The following is a 17526-nucleotide window of genomic DNA, read 5'->3' as shown; positions in this document are numbered from 1 at the left end:
GAGAAACATGAACAGTAAAAAGCTAAATGTTAGATAGGTAAAACAGTAGAAATGATGGCTTTTTACATATGCAACGGTTAGGTATCTTTCTGCACCATTCCTTCTTCTCACTCACCCGGACCCCGGCACAATGGATTTCAAAAGAGGTTCAGCCCAAAAGCAGCTAATTCGGCGATTGGGCGAATCATGGCCCCCAACTGCACTTCCATGACCCCTGTTGCTGCTGCTGCATCACATCCCCGCTGGGGCTCGAGGTGTTTACAGGGCTAACAACTGGAAGATAAGAGCTTTGGCAGACACGTTTTGACACACGACAGCATGCTCGACCCTTGAACAGCTGAATACCTAAATGGATAATGCCGGTAATTGAATGAAATAGGAACACTTGTTGAGAATGGAACCTGGGCGGTGGCCCCTTTTCCAATTGCTACGTGGTTGATGGTATGTAGTTTCAATGTTTTATTAGTTAGGTAGGTAGTTAACTAGTTAAAAATAACTAAAATATTAGGTACTTTTAGATGTCTTACATGTACATTAGTTGATAGCAAACGCTACTGTAAGTGCTACTGTAAGGTAAGGCAAGTTTAGTCTTGCTCTGAAGATTCAAGGCAAGAAGGCTAGACCCTCCCTAGACCGGCCCGCAAATATTGGTTCAAGTGCGTATGTAGATTGTAAAATGTGCCGACTTGCCGGCCGCCGTTCCAATTCCCAATTCCCAATTCGTAATAGTTGTTCCCATTATTTTTAGCACCTGCATCGTCAAACCGCAACAGCAACAAGCAAAGCCAGTCCAGTCCAGTTCAGTCCCTATCCCACTCTCGTCCGTCCGTCACGGGCATGTGATTTCCCCAGCTTGCGACCCGCGCTGGAGTTAGCTACTAGCAGCCATGCCTATACAGGTCTATTCGTTTTACATCTTCGACCGCCATAGTGAGACTACCTCGATCCTGGATGGCTACACGTAGCCCTAGCTCTATTATGTAAATACCTAACTAATCCCCAAACACCGCGCAGCCGAGTGCGTATACTCGAAGCTCTGGGTCCCCCGGCCCTCATCCAGCATCGCCGGCCCGCCCCCATCGCGGCCCCAATCGCAACAGCCGCCTCCGTCCCTCGCCGCCGCAACAACAACAACGACCACCATAACAACAGGGCCGTCCTCCGCACCCCCATCAACGACGAACCCCCCCGCAAACGCCGCCGCCGCCGCCGCTGCCGCAGCTATCACCCGGAGGAAGAACGAGAATGACGCGAAGCTGATCTTCGGCACCGTGTTCAGCTTGCGGAACATGGTGCGCAAGCTCGGCGGCGACGACGACGCCTTCATCGCCTTCCGCACCGCCCACTACAAGCTGCACTACTACGAGACCCCGACCAACCTGCGCTTCGCCATGCTCACCGAGCCCGGCGCCCTCAGCATGCGCAACGTCCTGCACCAGATTTATATTAACCTCTGGGTCGAGTACGGTGAGTCTAGTCCGGATCTTCTTTACTTTTTGTGGTGTTTTAGATACGTAAGGATGTGGCGGGGAGAGACAAGCAAGGGAGAGACTTGTCCCGGTCTTGGTTTGGGTCAAGAGACAACTTGAAGATATCTAGCTACGATATCATTGAAGTCGTGAGATTATAAGAAAGAGCTGGATAAAGGAACGCCATATCCCTGAAAACCGAATAATGCTAACATCACTACGTCCTAGTCGTCAAGAACCCCCTCTCACCAGCCGAGCACAAAGGCGGCGAAGGCGTGCGGAACGAGATGTTCGAGATGGGGCTAGATAAGTTTGTTAGAGGCTTAATGTGACGGTGTGCTACGATATAGAATAGACAGCGTGGTATAATACCGGCCTTAGTTAACCGAGGGAGTGAGCTTGGCCCTTAGGCAGTTTATTCCTGATCGGCCTAGAGGCTGAAGAACTAATCAATGCTGGGGATAAGTGTCCCAGAAGAGAGAGGATATGCGGGCGGGTAGAGGGATAGCGTAGAGGCGCATCGCTTTTCCGGCACCGCGTACACGCGGACGAAGTATTTGGAGTTAGCATAAACTGCAAAACAAGGTATCGGAGCTAAGAGCTGGAGATGGTATCATTAAACCTCCTCCGGAATCGAGAGGCTTACTTGAAGCTTCGATATCCGCAGTACTGGTACATGTATATACATGTATGTAGCCCTCTATATAAAGCTGCTTGAAAAGCCGGCAGTCGTAATACACGCGCTATGATATATCATCGCAAAAAACAAAACAAAAAAAAAAATCCAACCCCATTATGTCCCTCCTTGCATGATCCAACGATGTGCATTTCATTTCGTTATAGCTGGTAATTACACCAGTACCCACAGTCCACATTGTAATCATGTTTTATCATGCCATGCCGCCCACCTTCTAACTTTTACTGATCCGTCGCTCGCTCCCATGCCGTCTCGAACGAGGACTGCGTCTGCGAGATTTGCGACTGCGACGGGTCGACCATGACCATGCTCTCCTCGCCTAGAGTAGAGACCTGCGAGAACCGACCCACGATGCTGCCTTCTGGTACATGCAGATTGCTATTGCTCGTCGTCTCGTCAGCGGCCCGCGCCGCAGCTAGGTTCTCCGAGTCCTGGATCTCGTTCTCCCAGTTGCTTGAATAGACCACGGCTGCGAAGGCTTCTAGGTCGCGTACCTGCTCCATCTCCTGTAGGTACTCGTTGGGCATGCCATTGCCGATGGCGTGGGCCTGTCGCGTGAGAACCGATAGGATCTTAGGTAGTAGAACAACCTTTGAGCCGGCAGCCTTCACGGCCGCCTGCTGACCGACTAGCGCTCCTAAGTCTGTCGAGGGAGGGGTGGTGAAGGGTGTTCCTGGTGTTTGGAAGGCGCCTGGCAGTACTTTCTTATATAGGAGAGTAGAGAAACCAGCGTCGAGGAGGAGCGTCAAAACGCGCGTGAAGGGAGGAGACTCGATGAGGTCCGAGGTCTCGTCGAGGAGACGACGGAGTGGCGTCTCCGAAGATGCAGATGCCGATGCCGATGCCGATGAACCGTCCGGTTGAGCAGACGCCGCTGTGCTGTCACCCAAGACACCCGACTCCCGGAGGACAAAGTCTTCCATTTTAGTAGGGGGCAGTAGGAATGGCAACCACTTGGAGCCCGGCCTCGACTCGCTGGTCTCTTCTGGCCTGCTCTCCATCTTCTTACGGACCTCGAGCGTAAGCTGTGAGAAGGTGTCGAAGCTTAGCAGGTCACGGGGACTAAGGTGTCCGAAGACCTCGCGAACGGCACCCTCAACGTTCTCCATGATCTCAACCCAGCCACGGTGCAGCAGCCACCAGCTGAAGGTCAGGTACTTCCGGTTCGTCTCAAAGTCGCTACCGTATGTGTGCTCCGTGTTGTCATCATCGTTATTTTCTAAACTTATTGTCGACTGTGCTGTTCCTGTTGCTAGAGACACTACGCTTGATAAGTAGCTACGTCGTCCCAAGAGATTAAGTTGGACCCGCGTGAGCATAGTAAGAAGGGCCAAAGTGTATACGAGAGTGAAAGCACGTGTTATTGCTAGGGAAACAGTAATTAGCCTAAAAATAGAGAGCATAGGTTGAATTGTTTTCGAAAAGGGGACTCACAGCTTATTGTTAAATCATCCCATAGCTGTCTCTTCGTTTTTCTCAATCTCTGTACAGACTGCTGACCGCCATCTTGGGAGCCATCTCCTGCAATGGACACAGACGATATTGTCATCTGGCTGGTAAATACGCCACTCTCGCTCGGTAAACTCGCGATACTCTTTCCCTCTTCCTCGGTTAAAGTAGTATCAGCAATGCTAGGAGGTGCAGCTGACGATTCGCCACCATTACGCAGAGCCTTGCTGCCCTTCATCTGCTGAATCTCGAGCGTGATCCTTTCGGTGTTCATGGTCTCGAGTATATTCGTAGTCGCGGTCGGCAGCAATGCTAGAACTGTAAAGGTGCAGTCTTCCTGGTTCTGCTCGAACCGACGTCGAAGGCTAGGGGATTGTTAGAGGGTTTATTCGTGGTTTCCCGAAGGAGGCTGTGACAATGACAACGCGATCTTACTTCTCCTTCGCGATACGATCGCTGCTCATGCGCTCACGCGCGTCGTTGATCCTGTTCAAGACATATTGAGTGGCTAAGTAGCCAGCGCCAATGACACCAGCACCAATGGCTATTGGGGTTCTGTTACGGCGGAGCCATCGCCGTGTAGCTGATATCATGCTGGGCCCCTGAAGAATGTTCGAGGGGGTGGAAGACCTCGGAAATAGAATCAACGGGCTTTAGTACATAGGCTTTGGCGTTTTGAGATATATATTATATATTCATTGACCTTAGCATTGGAAGGCTTGTATTGGAAGGCTCTGGGGGGAGCTTTTGAGTTGAGGTATGCAGCCAACCTGCAGCCAGTCCGTTCACCTGGAAATTACATTTAATAAGGTTCGGTTCTGACGTGTGCCTCGGTCCAAGCGCGCGAGTCGTCCAACACTAGCCTTACCTTAGCAATTGATAAGATAAGCGCCTGATCGTATGCAGCCCCCTGCAGCTAACCTAGTGTGGGATTTTAGGTATGTTCCAGTATAAGCCACAGGATACGGATTACATAGATGTGGCTAATATGACGCATGAGGTTACCTCTACTAAATTACATAGTACATGTACTCTTTGTACAGGTGCATTTTCACCCCACGTTCCAAGTCTTTCCCCCTCCGGCTCAGCCCCTTTGTCGGGACCCCTCCATCAGACGCATCAGACTGATGATCATCTATCCATCGTGCCGGCGTCTGCTGATAGACGACCTCGGGAAGGTCAACAGTTCCCTAAAAACTTCCTCCTAACAAACCCCATAACCATCCCCGACTTGGCAAACTATACTATGGAACAACAAACACCCCAAGAGTTCATCCTCGAGGCTTTTGCCGACCCGGCTTCCGTCCGCGATGTAGTAAGAGGTATTAAACCCCATTCATCCAATCATATGCCCCGCGACCGTCATCGTTGTTGTCGTCTATCTACCTATCATCATCACTCGCTCGTCCATCCATCCATCCATCCGCCGTCGTCCACGAAGCTGAATCCCCATATCCCGCATCCACCTTTGCGTTCTCCCCACAGATCTGCCTACCTATAAATATATGTCTACATAGGCTAACGCGTAGAACTCCCAACACAGGAATTTTACACACCATCTTCTTCCACCGGTTCTTCCCGTCGCTGTTGCCGCGCTCGCGCGAGGTCCTCGATATCACGCTACCGTACGTCGAAGATGCCGAGCTGGATACTATGATCGAGAAGCGTGCCGCTGAGCTCGCGCGCGAACTCGATGCCGAACGAACACATTCGCACACGCATTCCCACCGTAGCGCCGGCGGCCGCGGTAACATCTCGGTCCAGTTCTTCGAGAAGAAGCGCCGCAAGACGTGGTATCTTCCCTACGGCGGCGGCGACGAGGAAGTTTGCTGGGAATCCTGGACGGTGAAGGTCACCGTAGCAGAACCGCGCACAGAGAGCGGTTTGTCTCCCTCCCCCCTATCTATCTATCCCTTATAACACTTCTCCCTTTATCTAGCTATCCACGCTAGACATACAATCCCTTCAGCCCTCACAAGCTGCCCTTATGAAATACTATAGTAAAATAAAACGTAGATTATATCCGCTAACAAGCAGCCCACACAGAACGCGCCAAAGTCCGCAAAGCCATGGAGCAAACCCTCCTAACAAGCGTCATGAAGATCGTAACCAGCGTCAACACCCACAAAGACCACATCCCGCCCATAACCACCAGCGAAGCCAACCCCTTCCCCTACCAAATCAACGTGAATCAAAAGGACGCAGGCTGGGCCACCCGAATTGGCATATACTAGGTATTGAAGCCAATACTACTTATTTAGGGCCCTCTGTCGGATAACATCAACATCAACATCAACATCAACAATAAAAATGCTGTAGCTGGGGAAAGAGACATATATGGCTGCGTAGGCGAATACGGGATATGCACATACATACATACATAGGCAGGCGCAGGAACAGGACACGCATAGAATCCGGGCATAGGCTAGTCGAGGCGGGAATATCTAACTAGCCAACCAACTAACAACTAAGGAGGGAGCGGAGGCTATAATGGCAACGGTAACACAACGCATCGTGAACCAACGAGCGGGGAAGTGAAGGAAAGGGGACAGCGAGCACCAAAAATATTCGGAGCGAGGGGAAAGGGGAAAGGCGTTCATGTTAACTACCTGTAACTTCTGGACTGGGAAACGGCGCTCAGGGAAATCTGATCCCCCTACGATAGACTTGGGCTTCTTCGCGGATTTCGTCATGGTAGGCCCGTGTAATTATAACTGCATCACCGATTGATACCCCCATCGTAAGTAAATATATTGTATGCACCATGAGCTAGCTATACACAGTCCTTCGGAACATCGTGACATCGTGACAAGAGTATCGTATTAGTCTAAGCATGCGAGCATATTCTACAGCACAAGTCACAAGAGAAATAGAAACCATTCTACGGATCGAAAATGGTTCAGATGAAAAAAAGGAGGTCGAAGTTGCGGTATAAGACCGGACTGAGTACTACGTAGATAAGTAGGTACTGATAGAAAAGCATCGCAAGATGAACCCTAACTCCAATGATTGTCCCGCCGTACATGGGCTATCCTAGTTGTCCGTCCGTCCTCGCAAACAAAAAAAGTAGAAAAATTATCACTAGAGCAACATATCCCATCTCAACCGAGTATGGGTCTCTCCAACTCGCAAAACTCCTCCGGAGGCACCATGCCTCAACACAATTCCTTGATTTCCCCGCCTTCCTTTCTTTTCAAGGACATTCCATCCAACCAACGCCTTATCGCATGCTTCCGCGTAATCCACTAAAGATCATAGGCTAAAGGGCGCGTGTATAGGGGAGACTATGAAGATGGTCTACCCTGAATCTGCGCCAGACAAAACCCAAGCAAAAAGCAAATGAGAAAATCCAGATCTCATTATGTAGGCGTTGTGGTGAAATATGTACTTGACACGTGTCGTCATTATGATATCAAACAATAGGCAAGAACGCCGGCCGCGGGGCAAGAAGGTAGGCGAAAAGGTCTATATTCGTCGAAGGTAGGCAGCGTATTTAACGCAGTCGAATCGAAGATATCCGAGATGCAATGAGGTCATTATTCGTAATCATCATCAATGTGATAATATGCCACCCCTAGGGGTGCAGCGCAGGCGCGTTAAAATTTGGTCGTAAAACTACGACCTAAAGCCGGCTTCGAGGGTTTGGAGGAAGCGGGTAGACCGCGAGGAGGTTGGCTACCACTGATTCTCTCAAAGCCCTGAAGGATATCTATACCTGTACCCTCGTCCGCATCGTCCTCGAAGAATTGGGAGGTGCAAAAGTCTTCCAGGCCCATCCAGTTATTCTTCGTAGAAGAAACATTCTTTATAGGAGATTGCAAGAATATTTTACTAGGGGAGGATATGTCTTCGAACACCTTACTTGGAGTCTCATACGACAGGGGGGTTGTTGAAGCCGGTGCCTTCAGCAAGGGAGCCGACGTAATCGACCGTTTCGATGCAGAATTCGTGAGGTCACTAAGGACACTAGTAGATATAGATCGGTCAAGGCGACCCCTCCTAGCCGAACGCTTCAAGGGGGAGCCATTATCCGCAGCACCGAAGAATTGATCTAAGGACTGATCTTGGTATATATCAAACTCAGCGGGGTCCGTGACGAAATCGTTAAAGTTAAACAGCGAATCGTCTATTTGGAATGCTGGACTCCACGGCATTGTATCCTCAGTTATGTTGCTGACACGACGAAGAGGCGAATTAAGCATGGACCTAACATTGTCCCTGTGTATGCGTAGGTTCGTGTTGGGCGAAACGGAAGCAGGAGGCTTCGGGGGCGGCTTTATTTTAACAGCGGGTGTCAAAGGAGGTAACATCTGACCAGCGCCGTTTGTCCGTCTTAGTGGTGATGAAGAGGGAGGGGCAAACTCAAAAGGGCGTCCCTTAGTAGGACTATCATAGGATGAGGCACGAAGCCGCGCAATCTCTTCTTCGGCACGTCCTCGCTTAATTCGGGGACGATCAGCTCCCGAACTAAGGATTCGATTACCTCTAGGGCGCATAGCTGACGACTCCAAGGACGAGATATATCCACTATCATCCATACAGGCGTCCATCGAAGCGTACTTGCGCCCGTGGCCACGCTTGTGAGGGCCAGATGAAGGAGGCTCTCTCCTAGTTGGAGGCGGAGTATTGCTCCGGGCTTCCATTCGACGAGGAATCGGGGGCGATGAATGTATAGCAGGAGGGAGAGGAGAATATGCGCCACTTTCCGGAGGTTGCCCTTGTTCCTGGCTCTTGTCCGGTTGCTCTTCTGGTCCGATATTATCGGATAGCGGAATAGTAGCATCAGACGAGACTTCAGGTCCAGCTTGACCTAGGTCTTGTGATACCATCGAATCATGAATATATGGGTTCGGTTGTGCTGGGAGCACTGGAGGTAGAGAAGGTAGACCATCATGGAAACTAGTAGGCTCAATGCGCGGAGGCTCAACCCGACTGGACATAAAAGGGGGGTTTCCCGTGTTTGTTGTAGATTTCTTGCTCGGCTTCTCTCTCATAAATTGATGCTCCATTCCAGGCTCTATGGCCCAGTAGTTGCCCTTGCCCGGGTCGTCCTTTGGTCGCTCCTGTTTGATAAAGGCCTTATTGAGGGAGAGATTATGTCTAATGCTATTTTGCCACCCCGCATCTTGAGCGTTATAGAAGGAGAAGTTATCCGAAATCCACTTGTAGATCTGTGAGAGTGTAAGTCGCCTTTGAGGGGCACGTAGAATTGCCATTCCAATCAGTTGAGCATAGCTATATGATGGTTTCGCGCCAGTGTCCTCAATCGCAGGGAAGGAATCGTGTGGCGGTAAGGGAGATTCTTCCAGCTTGGCCCTTTTCGCGGGTCTCGAGTCCTGAATTGGGGCGGCTTCGAGTAATGCTCGCTTCCTGGGCGGTGCATTCTGATAGTAGTTCTCCAGGCTCAGATTGAAGGTAGACGGCGCGGGATATAGCGTAGGATGAACATTCTCTTTTCCGTAACCTGCGTTTGCTTCCACTAGCGGCTTTTGAACAACCGTCTTAAATCTCGACATTAACGGCTGTTTCTTCTGCATCGAATCTGTTGTCTGTCCATGGGACGCCGGCGGTAGTATCGATACGGCATTCAGCTTGCTGCCATGCGATCTGAGCGGTGTCATCGGGGAGGAAGTGGTGCGCCCGGTTGCCTTAAACGGTGAATGTTGTTTCGCGTGCGCATTGGGCGGGTTAAATATTACGTTTCCATTTGAGCTCTGTAGAGCCCGGCGAGGAGATTGCTGTTTATTAACCGAGGGCATCGGTGCCCGGCTGATAGATGGGGCGGGCTGGTCCAGGTAGTCATCTTGAAATATGTGAAGTGGCTCAGAGTTGGCCGACAAAAGCGATGGTTTGACCATATTGGCCAATGTTTTTGCGTTGTTCGTCGCTCGGCAATACTATTATAGTTGCTATTGATATCGGTTAGGATATAGATACGATTAATGTGTGACTTAAAGTGTAGTTCGTTTGTAAGTTCAGGTTCTTGTTCCCGCTTCTTGGGCTGCGTAACGATTGAGAGATTGGTGAAAATGGAACGATCTAGTACTCAGTGAGAACTCACGGTGGGTGACTTTAATTAGCTGTGGAGCCACGAAGCAAGGGTTGCCTGTGGCGCGCCAGATATCAGGCACTTGTCGTGCCTAACGCATAGAAGGTCTCAAAAGTGAACCGCTGTCGTAAAGTTCAAATAACGATATACACAATAGTGGCTGTAATGCTGTCATTGATATCGTAGATGGTAGTAATGGAGAAGGTTGCTGACGGATGGAGGGAAACGATGGAGAAAGAAGAGGGGATGGAAAGGAGATGGAAGAGATGGAGGAGATGGGGAGAGCCGGTTCGTGGGGGATCGAGATACTGAATGGTTTCCGCGACCTTGGACTACCTATTGCTAGTTTAGGTACGCAGGCGTTACAGGTGCAATAGAAGCACAGGAATGCCTTTGGGTCTTTTGGGTCAAGACCGACTAGCAAAAGAGTCGAAGAGAGGGTGTGTCAAGCCTAAGAAGGCTGCAGGGTCGGCACGCAGAGAATAGATTGAACCAGGACCGGGGAGCAGAGTGAAGACCGAATAGGGTTAATGGAAGTAGCATAGAGTGTGCCAGGATTGGCAGAAAGCAGAACGCCAGCTCAGCAAAAGATCCACTTAGGTAGACCCGCCGGTGGATGTGCGGATGGGAAGATGGGAAGATGGAGGTAAAATGCAAGATGGGATTGGTCGATAGCGTCGTGGGCTGACACGACCATGACAAGTGCTAACAAGGTTTGTTTTAAACAAGACTTGACGGACCAATTTGCAAGGAATGTCAAGAAGAATCCTAGTTTCTACGGAGTGGGGGAATTTGCAAAGATGTGCTTCTGCACGTGCTATGGTTGGCCAGTTTTGATAGTTGTGCCGTCTCGAAGCAGGCCAGAACCCTGCCTTTTGGTCTTTTTTTTAACCTGCGATTGCCGGATGGGCTGTGCAGGATAACAAGATAGCTGAACGGATGCGAACGCTATGTTATCTCAGTGAACTCAGACCAGTGACGCGAACTTCGTTGTACCCCTCCCGCCACACCTTTTTTTAACCAATCACATCCCCAACCTACCCCCCCCCCACGAATTTCGCATCTCTGGTCTGAGGCAACTCGGGCGATTTTTGGCACATCATCTCATTCAGTATTAAAAATAACATTGAAAACAATAGCTAAAGTAAGTCTCAATTGATCTGAAACATTTACTAACCTTATCATTAGTAAATATACGCGTTTTAAGCGTTTAAATATACGCGTTCTAAGCGTTCCGAGCGTTCCGGGGTGATGATTAGCCGCAATACCGGTCGCAACACCGGTCGCAACACCGGTCGCAACGTTTTTGGGAATATATCACCAATTCGGACGTCAAGGTCTATAATATCACAACGCGATGCCGTACAGGCATGCAAAATAGCGGGAAGGCTTGGGAATCCATTATACTAGCCTTGGATTGAAAAAAACTAAATATTTTATATGTGGTTGTGGGTGTATATGTGGGTGTTGGTATTGTTTTGGTATGTTATTACGTGTTTTTAGACGTCGAGGCCTGCGATATCACAACGCGATGCCGTATAAATATGCAAAAAAGATAGGAAGGTAAAGAAAACAATATACTAGCCCCGAGCCATAAGAATAGAAGCTATTTCGTACGTTGTTGTTGGATATTAAGTCATCGTAGATATGAGGTTTAATTTTTAAAAGGACCTGTCTTGACGTGGCCAAAAACGCCCGAGTTGTCTCAGACTAGAATTCGTTGAAACTCGCACCTATGACCCACAGATACAATTACACGGGCCAGGCGTTCTGTGGCGCCTGTGGCGCAATCGGGCGTAAGCCCGATTTTCAACGAATCTAGTCTGAGCTACTGAGATAAACGCTATGCTCGTAATTGTGAAGATCTTGTTTGTTGGAGTTGTTTGGAGGTTATCTGGGTGTGTTTACTGTGGTAGCGCAAGAGATATCAGATATCAATTGGTTGTAATTAGGATAACCTATCAACGGCGGGTGATAATGATGATGGTTGCTACTATGGCAGAAGCCGAGGAGGGTGAGGATAAGGGCGGAGTTAAACGATCCCCAGGAATGCGAAGCAAACAACCTTTAGGTAGGTATGTACCTAATGTACCATTGGGACTTGGGACTCGGACTTGAAAGGGCTGCGTCGCACTAATTATTCCCCAAAAATTCTTCAGATTCTTTCTCAGCTTGTATAGTTGGTGACTATGCAAAATGAAGGTAGGTAGGTAGCTGAAGATGGTACGAGTGTTTAAAATTGGCGAGATAAAGTGAAAATGATTGGTCGCGAAGGTCGCGCGTACTTGCTGCAAAGTGTTTGAGGATTGAGAAGATGAAGAGAAGTGATTGGAACGCGAAGGCGCGTCGCCGTGGCTTCTCCTTTGTTATGCCTGAGGAGCGCGTCTAGCCAATCAGAGTGATACCTTTAACTTCATACCACCTTGGCAAGCTATAAAAGGTTAATTATGTGCGTTACTGCATAAGAGGTGCATAACAGGTACATAGTGCAATGTATCTTTCCTATCATACAGTAGTAATCCATTTCGAACTTTGTCTTAGTCTTATCCTGTGCTATCTTATCTCAGTAAACTCAGACTAGAATTCGTTGAATCGGGCTTACGCCCGATTGCGCCACAGGCGCCATAGAACGCCTGGTCCGTGTCATTGTATCTGTAGGCCTAAGGCCTAAAAAGGTAACACAAAGCCAGAATTTTAACGAATTCTAGTCTAAAACATGTCTGGCGTGTTTAGCCATAATTGAAATAATCCTTTTAAAAATTAAACCTTATATTTACGATGATTTAATATTTAATAATAACGTATAAAATAGTTTTTATTTTTATAATTTAAAATTAATATTATGTTTTTTTTACTTTTTTATTTTTTTTACATATTTATACGGTATTACGTTATAATATTATAAACTTTAATGTTTAAAAATACGTAATAATATTAAAAATATTATATTAATATTTACATTTACGCGTTTATATTTATAATTACGTACGAAATAGCTTTTATTTTTATGATTTAAAGTAAATATTATTTTTTTTTTACTTTTTTATTTTTTTTACATATTTATACAATATTATATTATAATGTTATAAGTTTTAACGTAATATATTTTTAAAAACGTTATAACCGGTGTTATAATTAATATTACAACTAATATTACAGCTTTAAAACGCTTAAAACGCATGTATTTAAATGTTTAAAATGCGTATATTTATTAATAATAAAATTAATAAATATTTTAAATTAATTAAAATTTACTTTAAACGTATTAATATTATTATTTTTAATATTATTTTTAATATTGTTTTTAATATTAAATAATTAATTATGGCAAAAATTGCCTAAATTACTTTAGACCAAAAATGCGAAATTCGTGGGGGGGGTAGGTTGGAGATGTGATTGATTAAAAAAAGGTGTGGCGGGAGGGGTACAACGAAATTTGCGTCACTGGTCTGAGTTCACTGAGATAAGTGCTATCGGGTACTCGACCTAATGTACGCATCTTAGACGCAATATCAAATGTATCAAATGTAAATGGCACTATGTAAACTGAGGTATTCAATATCCAATGCGCTCATTCTTTACCCTTGACAATAGAATGGACTTTTTCGATTTTTAGTATTTATATTTGTCTAAATACCCGAAAGTCTGGTCCGTATACGAAAAGGGGTAGAGTTGGCACGAACATGTTGAATTTCAATACCTACCGTCCTAGCACCTTAGACTTCCACATCTGCCGGCGCCATCTTGATACGTCCGGACTAGTAAAACCAAGAATAAACCAAGAATACAATGAGCCATGATACCTAGCATGGCCTGACAGCCGGGTCCCATTAAACTCCATTCCCAATTCCGACGATCGCCTTAGGCCCGTCTTAGACTAAAGCCTCGCTGTCTCGATCTGACTCAACTTTCTAATTAAACTACCAAAACGTACTACTACGTACTCAGACACGATCGAATTCTTGTTTCCGATCAATTTCAAGTACGAGCTATGTATGTGAATCATCTATCCCGAACAGCCTTAAAACAGTGTCGTACAACTCGACGCGCCCATTTCTGGCTTAATTAATTAAACGAGCCAGTCTGCCAGTCCGGCAATGAACCACATAAGCCGGGCGCCTGGCGGGATGAAGCCACTGCAGACCATTTTCCCAGCAGAGCAGAGAGGTAAAGTTCAGTTTCCGGTATGGGGCCGCATCCGTAGTCTTATCGTCGCCACTTCGGCCAACAGCAGCAGCACGGCGATCCAGGGCCATCCATGACTTTTTTGTCGTTTTCCATTGGCAGGAATCGCATTTTTCCAGAGTCGTACCATGCCAGTTTTGATCACACATTAGTAGTAATTCTCCAAATTCCTACTAACATACATAGTACCATACTGCCATAACACACATACGCTATCATACTAAGAAATGATATCTTCCAAGTTCACCGTTGATTCGCGATCTGCCTTGGAGTTTGACCGCGTACCCCTGCTTTATTCGCCTCTCATTAACCCCTAATTAGGCAGGTCAACCGACTACGTACCTTTGTGCCGCGTCAGTACAGACATCGCATTGAATCGCAAAGTGCAAATGGTATAGTGCAAAGCATAGTATAGTCTAGTCTAGTATAATATAGTATGAGGCCTCGATCGATACGTATGGGCATATCGCATAGGATTTGAGAAATGTTGGGAATAACCTCGAAGCAATGAGGCAGAAATTAAACTAACGCCGATGACGTGCCCGACATCGTGTTTCCAGACGCCTTACGAGATGCGATAAATTATGAAACACGGGAATTCCAGGCCCGTGGCCGCCATCGGGCTGGTCAAGACCCCAGCCCAAAGGTCCGTCTCGTCCGTGAGATGCCTGGTCATAGTAGAGCATACTATGTACCATGATAGCTAAGGTTCCCCACGAGCCTAGTGGTAAACAGTTGTCTGTAAGCATTCCCCAGTAATCATCAGGCCATACCCTTCACCCGGTAATACCATGGAGAGCGTCAGCTAGAATAGACGGTGAAGCATAATTTATTCAGACACGGCCCTCCTCCAGCGCAGCCATGGAATGCGCAATGACCACTACTCTTACTCTTACTCTTACTCTTACGCTGACGAGAGACAACCCCCAAATTGCCCGTCGCCGCCATTCGCGCTGTCGAAAATTGGCGCGAGGTCTTTGGTGAGCCATGTGAGGCCGGAGGGTGTGTTAGTAGGTCAGGCGAGGCTCACGCTGGGCGCCGATGACGCCCAACGTGAATGACTGGCAATGCGGATACGGCCAGGTGATAGAGCCAAGGGCTCCAGGACAGCTTCAGACAGCAGGTCTTCATCAGATCGAGTCGAGAGACTTACCACAGATCCGGTCCAGTATTGGTCTGGTCGTCTAAGACCGAATACAATGAATCATCTTTGTTCAGGCCAACCCTCCATTGCTAGTCTATTAGTGCATTGGTAGCATTCTAACGGCTACCTAGAGGAATTGAAGGATTTACAGGCCAGATTTCGGGTCCGTGTTTCTAAGCTATTGCTTGTTCGGCCTATCCTTCGAATAGGCTATCATTCAGTGGAGACAGTTGTGAAAGTCTGCATACCGGAGGCCCCTTCTTGTGAAAGGAGTTCAGTCACTCAGACTGGTACAAGATTATTACTATCACTCCCTCGGCCTTCAAGAAGATGTTTATTGATGTATGTTGGATATATTGTATCTAATTGGGCATACTAAGACACTGTTCTGAAGACCCCTAAAACAAATTATATCCATTGGCTGGACCGGCACAGGTAATTGGTTATTATGCTCCTCCCCGCAAATACTATACTCAGCCTAACAGACCTTTTCGGTCACAATATATTATAAATAAAGATCAGACTACGTGGGATATTTGGTAATAAGACGAGCTCTTCAAGAAATAGCCGTGAAGCAACTACCAGTTCGGAGTATCCAACTACAGATGTAAAATCAGGCGAGCTAGTAACTCGAACGGTGACATTCTAAAAAGCAACCACGAAGGGACGTCGTCATCTTTAAGGAAGCTCTATTCTACGAGGCGTAGCGCAGAAAGTATGTACGTAGTTATCAGAATGAGCACTCGGCACTGTACATACCAATATTGCAAACAAGATGCCAAACCAGCCAACTATTCTAGTGTTTGCCATACCTCATAAATTTTATTTCTCATGGCCTCGTGGCCAAGAGACCTAGGATGGAACGTCTTGCCGTAATATGTTGGGACGTACCACATCGAGTTCTCAGCAACCAAGTCTCCGCGGGCAAGCTGCAAGTTTGGGTTTCGATGCTTCGCCATAGCCATATAACACAAAGCCAATCGGCCCCAATCCCCAGATGCTTGCGCGGGCTCAAGACATGATAATGGGTCAACCAGAGCCGATGTTGGGGGCAATGTCTGAAGGTCAGAAATATGATTTGATCGGGTCCCATTTCTGGCGTTATCCGGGCCGCCTACGAGGAAAAACCACGTATCTTTACGGTCGTAATCAGGCTCTTTCACACCCTCCTCGCAGAACCGATGACCATCAAACCCCTTGTCATAATCAATAAAGATGACCTTATCCTTGGTAAACCGCGAGTTTATCGTGTTGATGGTCTTGTGGATCTTGGCGTTGACCGTGAGTACCATTGTATTCATCTGACTCCTCAGATCCTTTCTCAGCTTCGGTCCGCGCCACCAGACGCCAAAGCTCATCTCGTCACAGTCGTCAGTGACATCGTTAAAGAACCGGGCGTATCCCGTGACCGTAATTGTGAACGAGGGCTTCTTCTCCCAACGGACCTTGTCGAGGATTTCCATGATGATGATCTCCAGGCGGTGTTCGAATTCATCGCTCTCGATTTGATCTCGCGTGTTCTTAAGCGCTGTCTCGCAGGTACCAGAGTAGAAGTTGTAGAAGCGAAACACACATGCATTCATTACGTCAAAGAAGCCAAGATCGTTCCCACCGATTGACAACAGCGCAAAGTCTACTGGTAGTGAAGCGTTGAAAGCGTCGATCTGGCTATCATGACTGCCGTCACGACTGGACAGAATCTCTTGGGTCGTGGCTCCTGTACAAGACAGAAATTGGAACGTCGTAGAATTCCGTCCGCCTTGACCGGCCAACAAATCGGAAGCGATTAAAACACTATGGGCACCTAAACCCTGCTGACAATCATCCTCCTTGCCATCTACGCCGGTGCCAATTCCAGCACTATAGGAATCGCCCTAGGAATCGCCCAAAGCAATGAAGCCAGTAACTGAGCTAATGTCCTCCGATGAGGCCGAGGAGATAGGGAGTGGCGGCTGTCGATAATGGCCTGACACACTGTCTCCGATAACATATTGACCCCCCGGAGCGATTAGTCGACGCTGTTGAAACGCGCGACCAGAAACAACTCCGGAGGAGACAACAAAGTGAGTACAGCAGCCAGGCGCATAGCGAAGCTAGGCTTCATGGAGGCCGTATGTCAAGATACATAGCTCGAGCAGTATAAGTTCCTGAACTTGAGGTAAAATATATGAATATAGACATTTGGTAGATCTAGGCAGCTATTTAGGAGATAAGAAGACGAAGGAGGTCAACGTCGACTGCGTTGTATGCGTTGTCTGCATTGTGCCGCAAATCACAAGGTGAAGTCACAAGGTGAAGTCACAAGACCAAGCCAATAGGAAGCGTTAAGCCAATGCCTTACGCACATGCGTAGCGGTTATCTGGTTATCTACCTCCTAGGTTATCTATGACCGGAAAGTACATATAAAAAGCTTCGGCCACATGTGGCGCAATCAAGCTTACCCCTCTATGCCCAGTGAAGCTCATGCTCAATTCCCTTTGCAAAGCAATTTGCATTAGTTGTAGACATATAATAAGTCTAAATGACTATGTT

At 47.5% G+C, this 17526-nt stretch overlaps 6 protein-coding genes across 6 annotated transcripts; 3 read left to right on the top strand and 3 right to left on the bottom strand.

Annotated features, from left to right (window-relative positions):
- Positions 1-663: 663 nt before the first annotated feature.
- F4817DRAFT_67795 (snare-like protein) lies at positions 664-1826 on the top strand. The gene is made up of 3 exons (XM_049307757.1): positions 664-930; positions 1015-1467; positions 1698-1826. The coding sequence occupies exons 1-3, from the start codon at positions 888-890 to the stop codon at positions 1799-1801; spliced, it is 600 nt and encodes a 199-aa protein (XP_049160269.1). The 5' UTR covers positions 664-887; the 3' UTR covers positions 1802-1826.
- A 387-nt stretch (positions 1827-2213) lies between these two features.
- Positions 2214-4442, bottom strand: F4817DRAFT_67790 (Peroxin-3). Its single transcript, XM_049307756.1, has 3 exons — positions 4051-4442; positions 3601-3980; positions 2214-3532 (listed from the first exon to the last, which is right to left on the bottom strand). Exons 1-3 carry the CDS (start codon positions 4206-4208, stop codon positions 2388-2390), a joined length of 1683 nt encoding a protein of 560 aa, XP_049160268.1. The 5' UTR covers positions 4209-4442; the 3' UTR covers positions 2214-2387.
- A 239-nt stretch (positions 4443-4681) lies between these two features.
- On the top strand, positions 4682-6391 carry F4817DRAFT_334248 (DUF1649-domain-containing protein). The gene is made up of 3 exons (XM_049302868.1): positions 4682-4937; positions 5159-5497; positions 5662-6391. The coding sequence occupies exons 1-3, from the start codon at positions 4862-4864 to the stop codon at positions 5847-5849; spliced, it is 603 nt and encodes a 200-aa protein (XP_049160267.1). The 5' UTR covers positions 4682-4861; the 3' UTR covers positions 5850-6391.
- A 653-nt stretch (positions 6392-7044) lies between these two features.
- On the bottom strand, positions 7045-9992 carry F4817DRAFT_67745 (uncharacterized protein). The gene is made up of 2 exons (XM_049307755.1): positions 9677-9992; positions 7045-9524 (listed from the first exon to the last, which is right to left on the bottom strand). Exon 2 carries the CDS (start codon positions 9471-9473, stop codon positions 7212-7214), a length of 2262 nt encoding a protein of 753 aa, XP_049160266.1. The 5' UTR covers positions 9474-9524; positions 9677-9992; the 3' UTR covers positions 7045-7211.
- Positions 9993-11334: 1342 nt separating this feature from the next.
- Positions 11335-11965, top strand: F4817DRAFT_334243 (uncharacterized protein). The gene has a single exon (XM_049302867.1). The coding sequence runs from the start codon at positions 11510-11512 to the stop codon at positions 11780-11782; it is 273 nt and encodes a 90-aa protein (XP_049160265.1). The 5' UTR covers positions 11335-11509; the 3' UTR covers positions 11783-11965.
- A 3819-nt stretch (positions 11966-15784) lies between these two features.
- Positions 15785-17097, bottom strand: F4817DRAFT_358011 (SGNH hydrolase; the record flags this gene model as incomplete). Its single annotated transcript, XM_049305976.1, has 3 exons — positions 15785-16867; positions 16901-17011; positions 17065-17097. 3 exons carry the CDS (start codon positions 17095-17097, stop codon positions 15785-15787), a joined length of 1227 nt encoding a protein of 408 aa, XP_049160264.1.
- Positions 17098-17526: the final 429 nt, after the last annotated feature.

The sequence above is a fragment of the Daldinia loculata genome, assembly GCF_022478755.1.
Source record: "Daldinia loculata strain CBS 113971 unplaced genomic scaffold F4817scaffold_17, whole genome shotgun sequence".
Classification (NCBI taxonomy): Eukaryota; Fungi; Ascomycota; class Sordariomycetes; order Xylariales; family Hypoxylaceae; genus Daldinia; species Daldinia loculata.
Note: the sequence above shows the minus strand (reverse complement) of the source record. Positions and strands in the feature narration are given on the sequence as shown.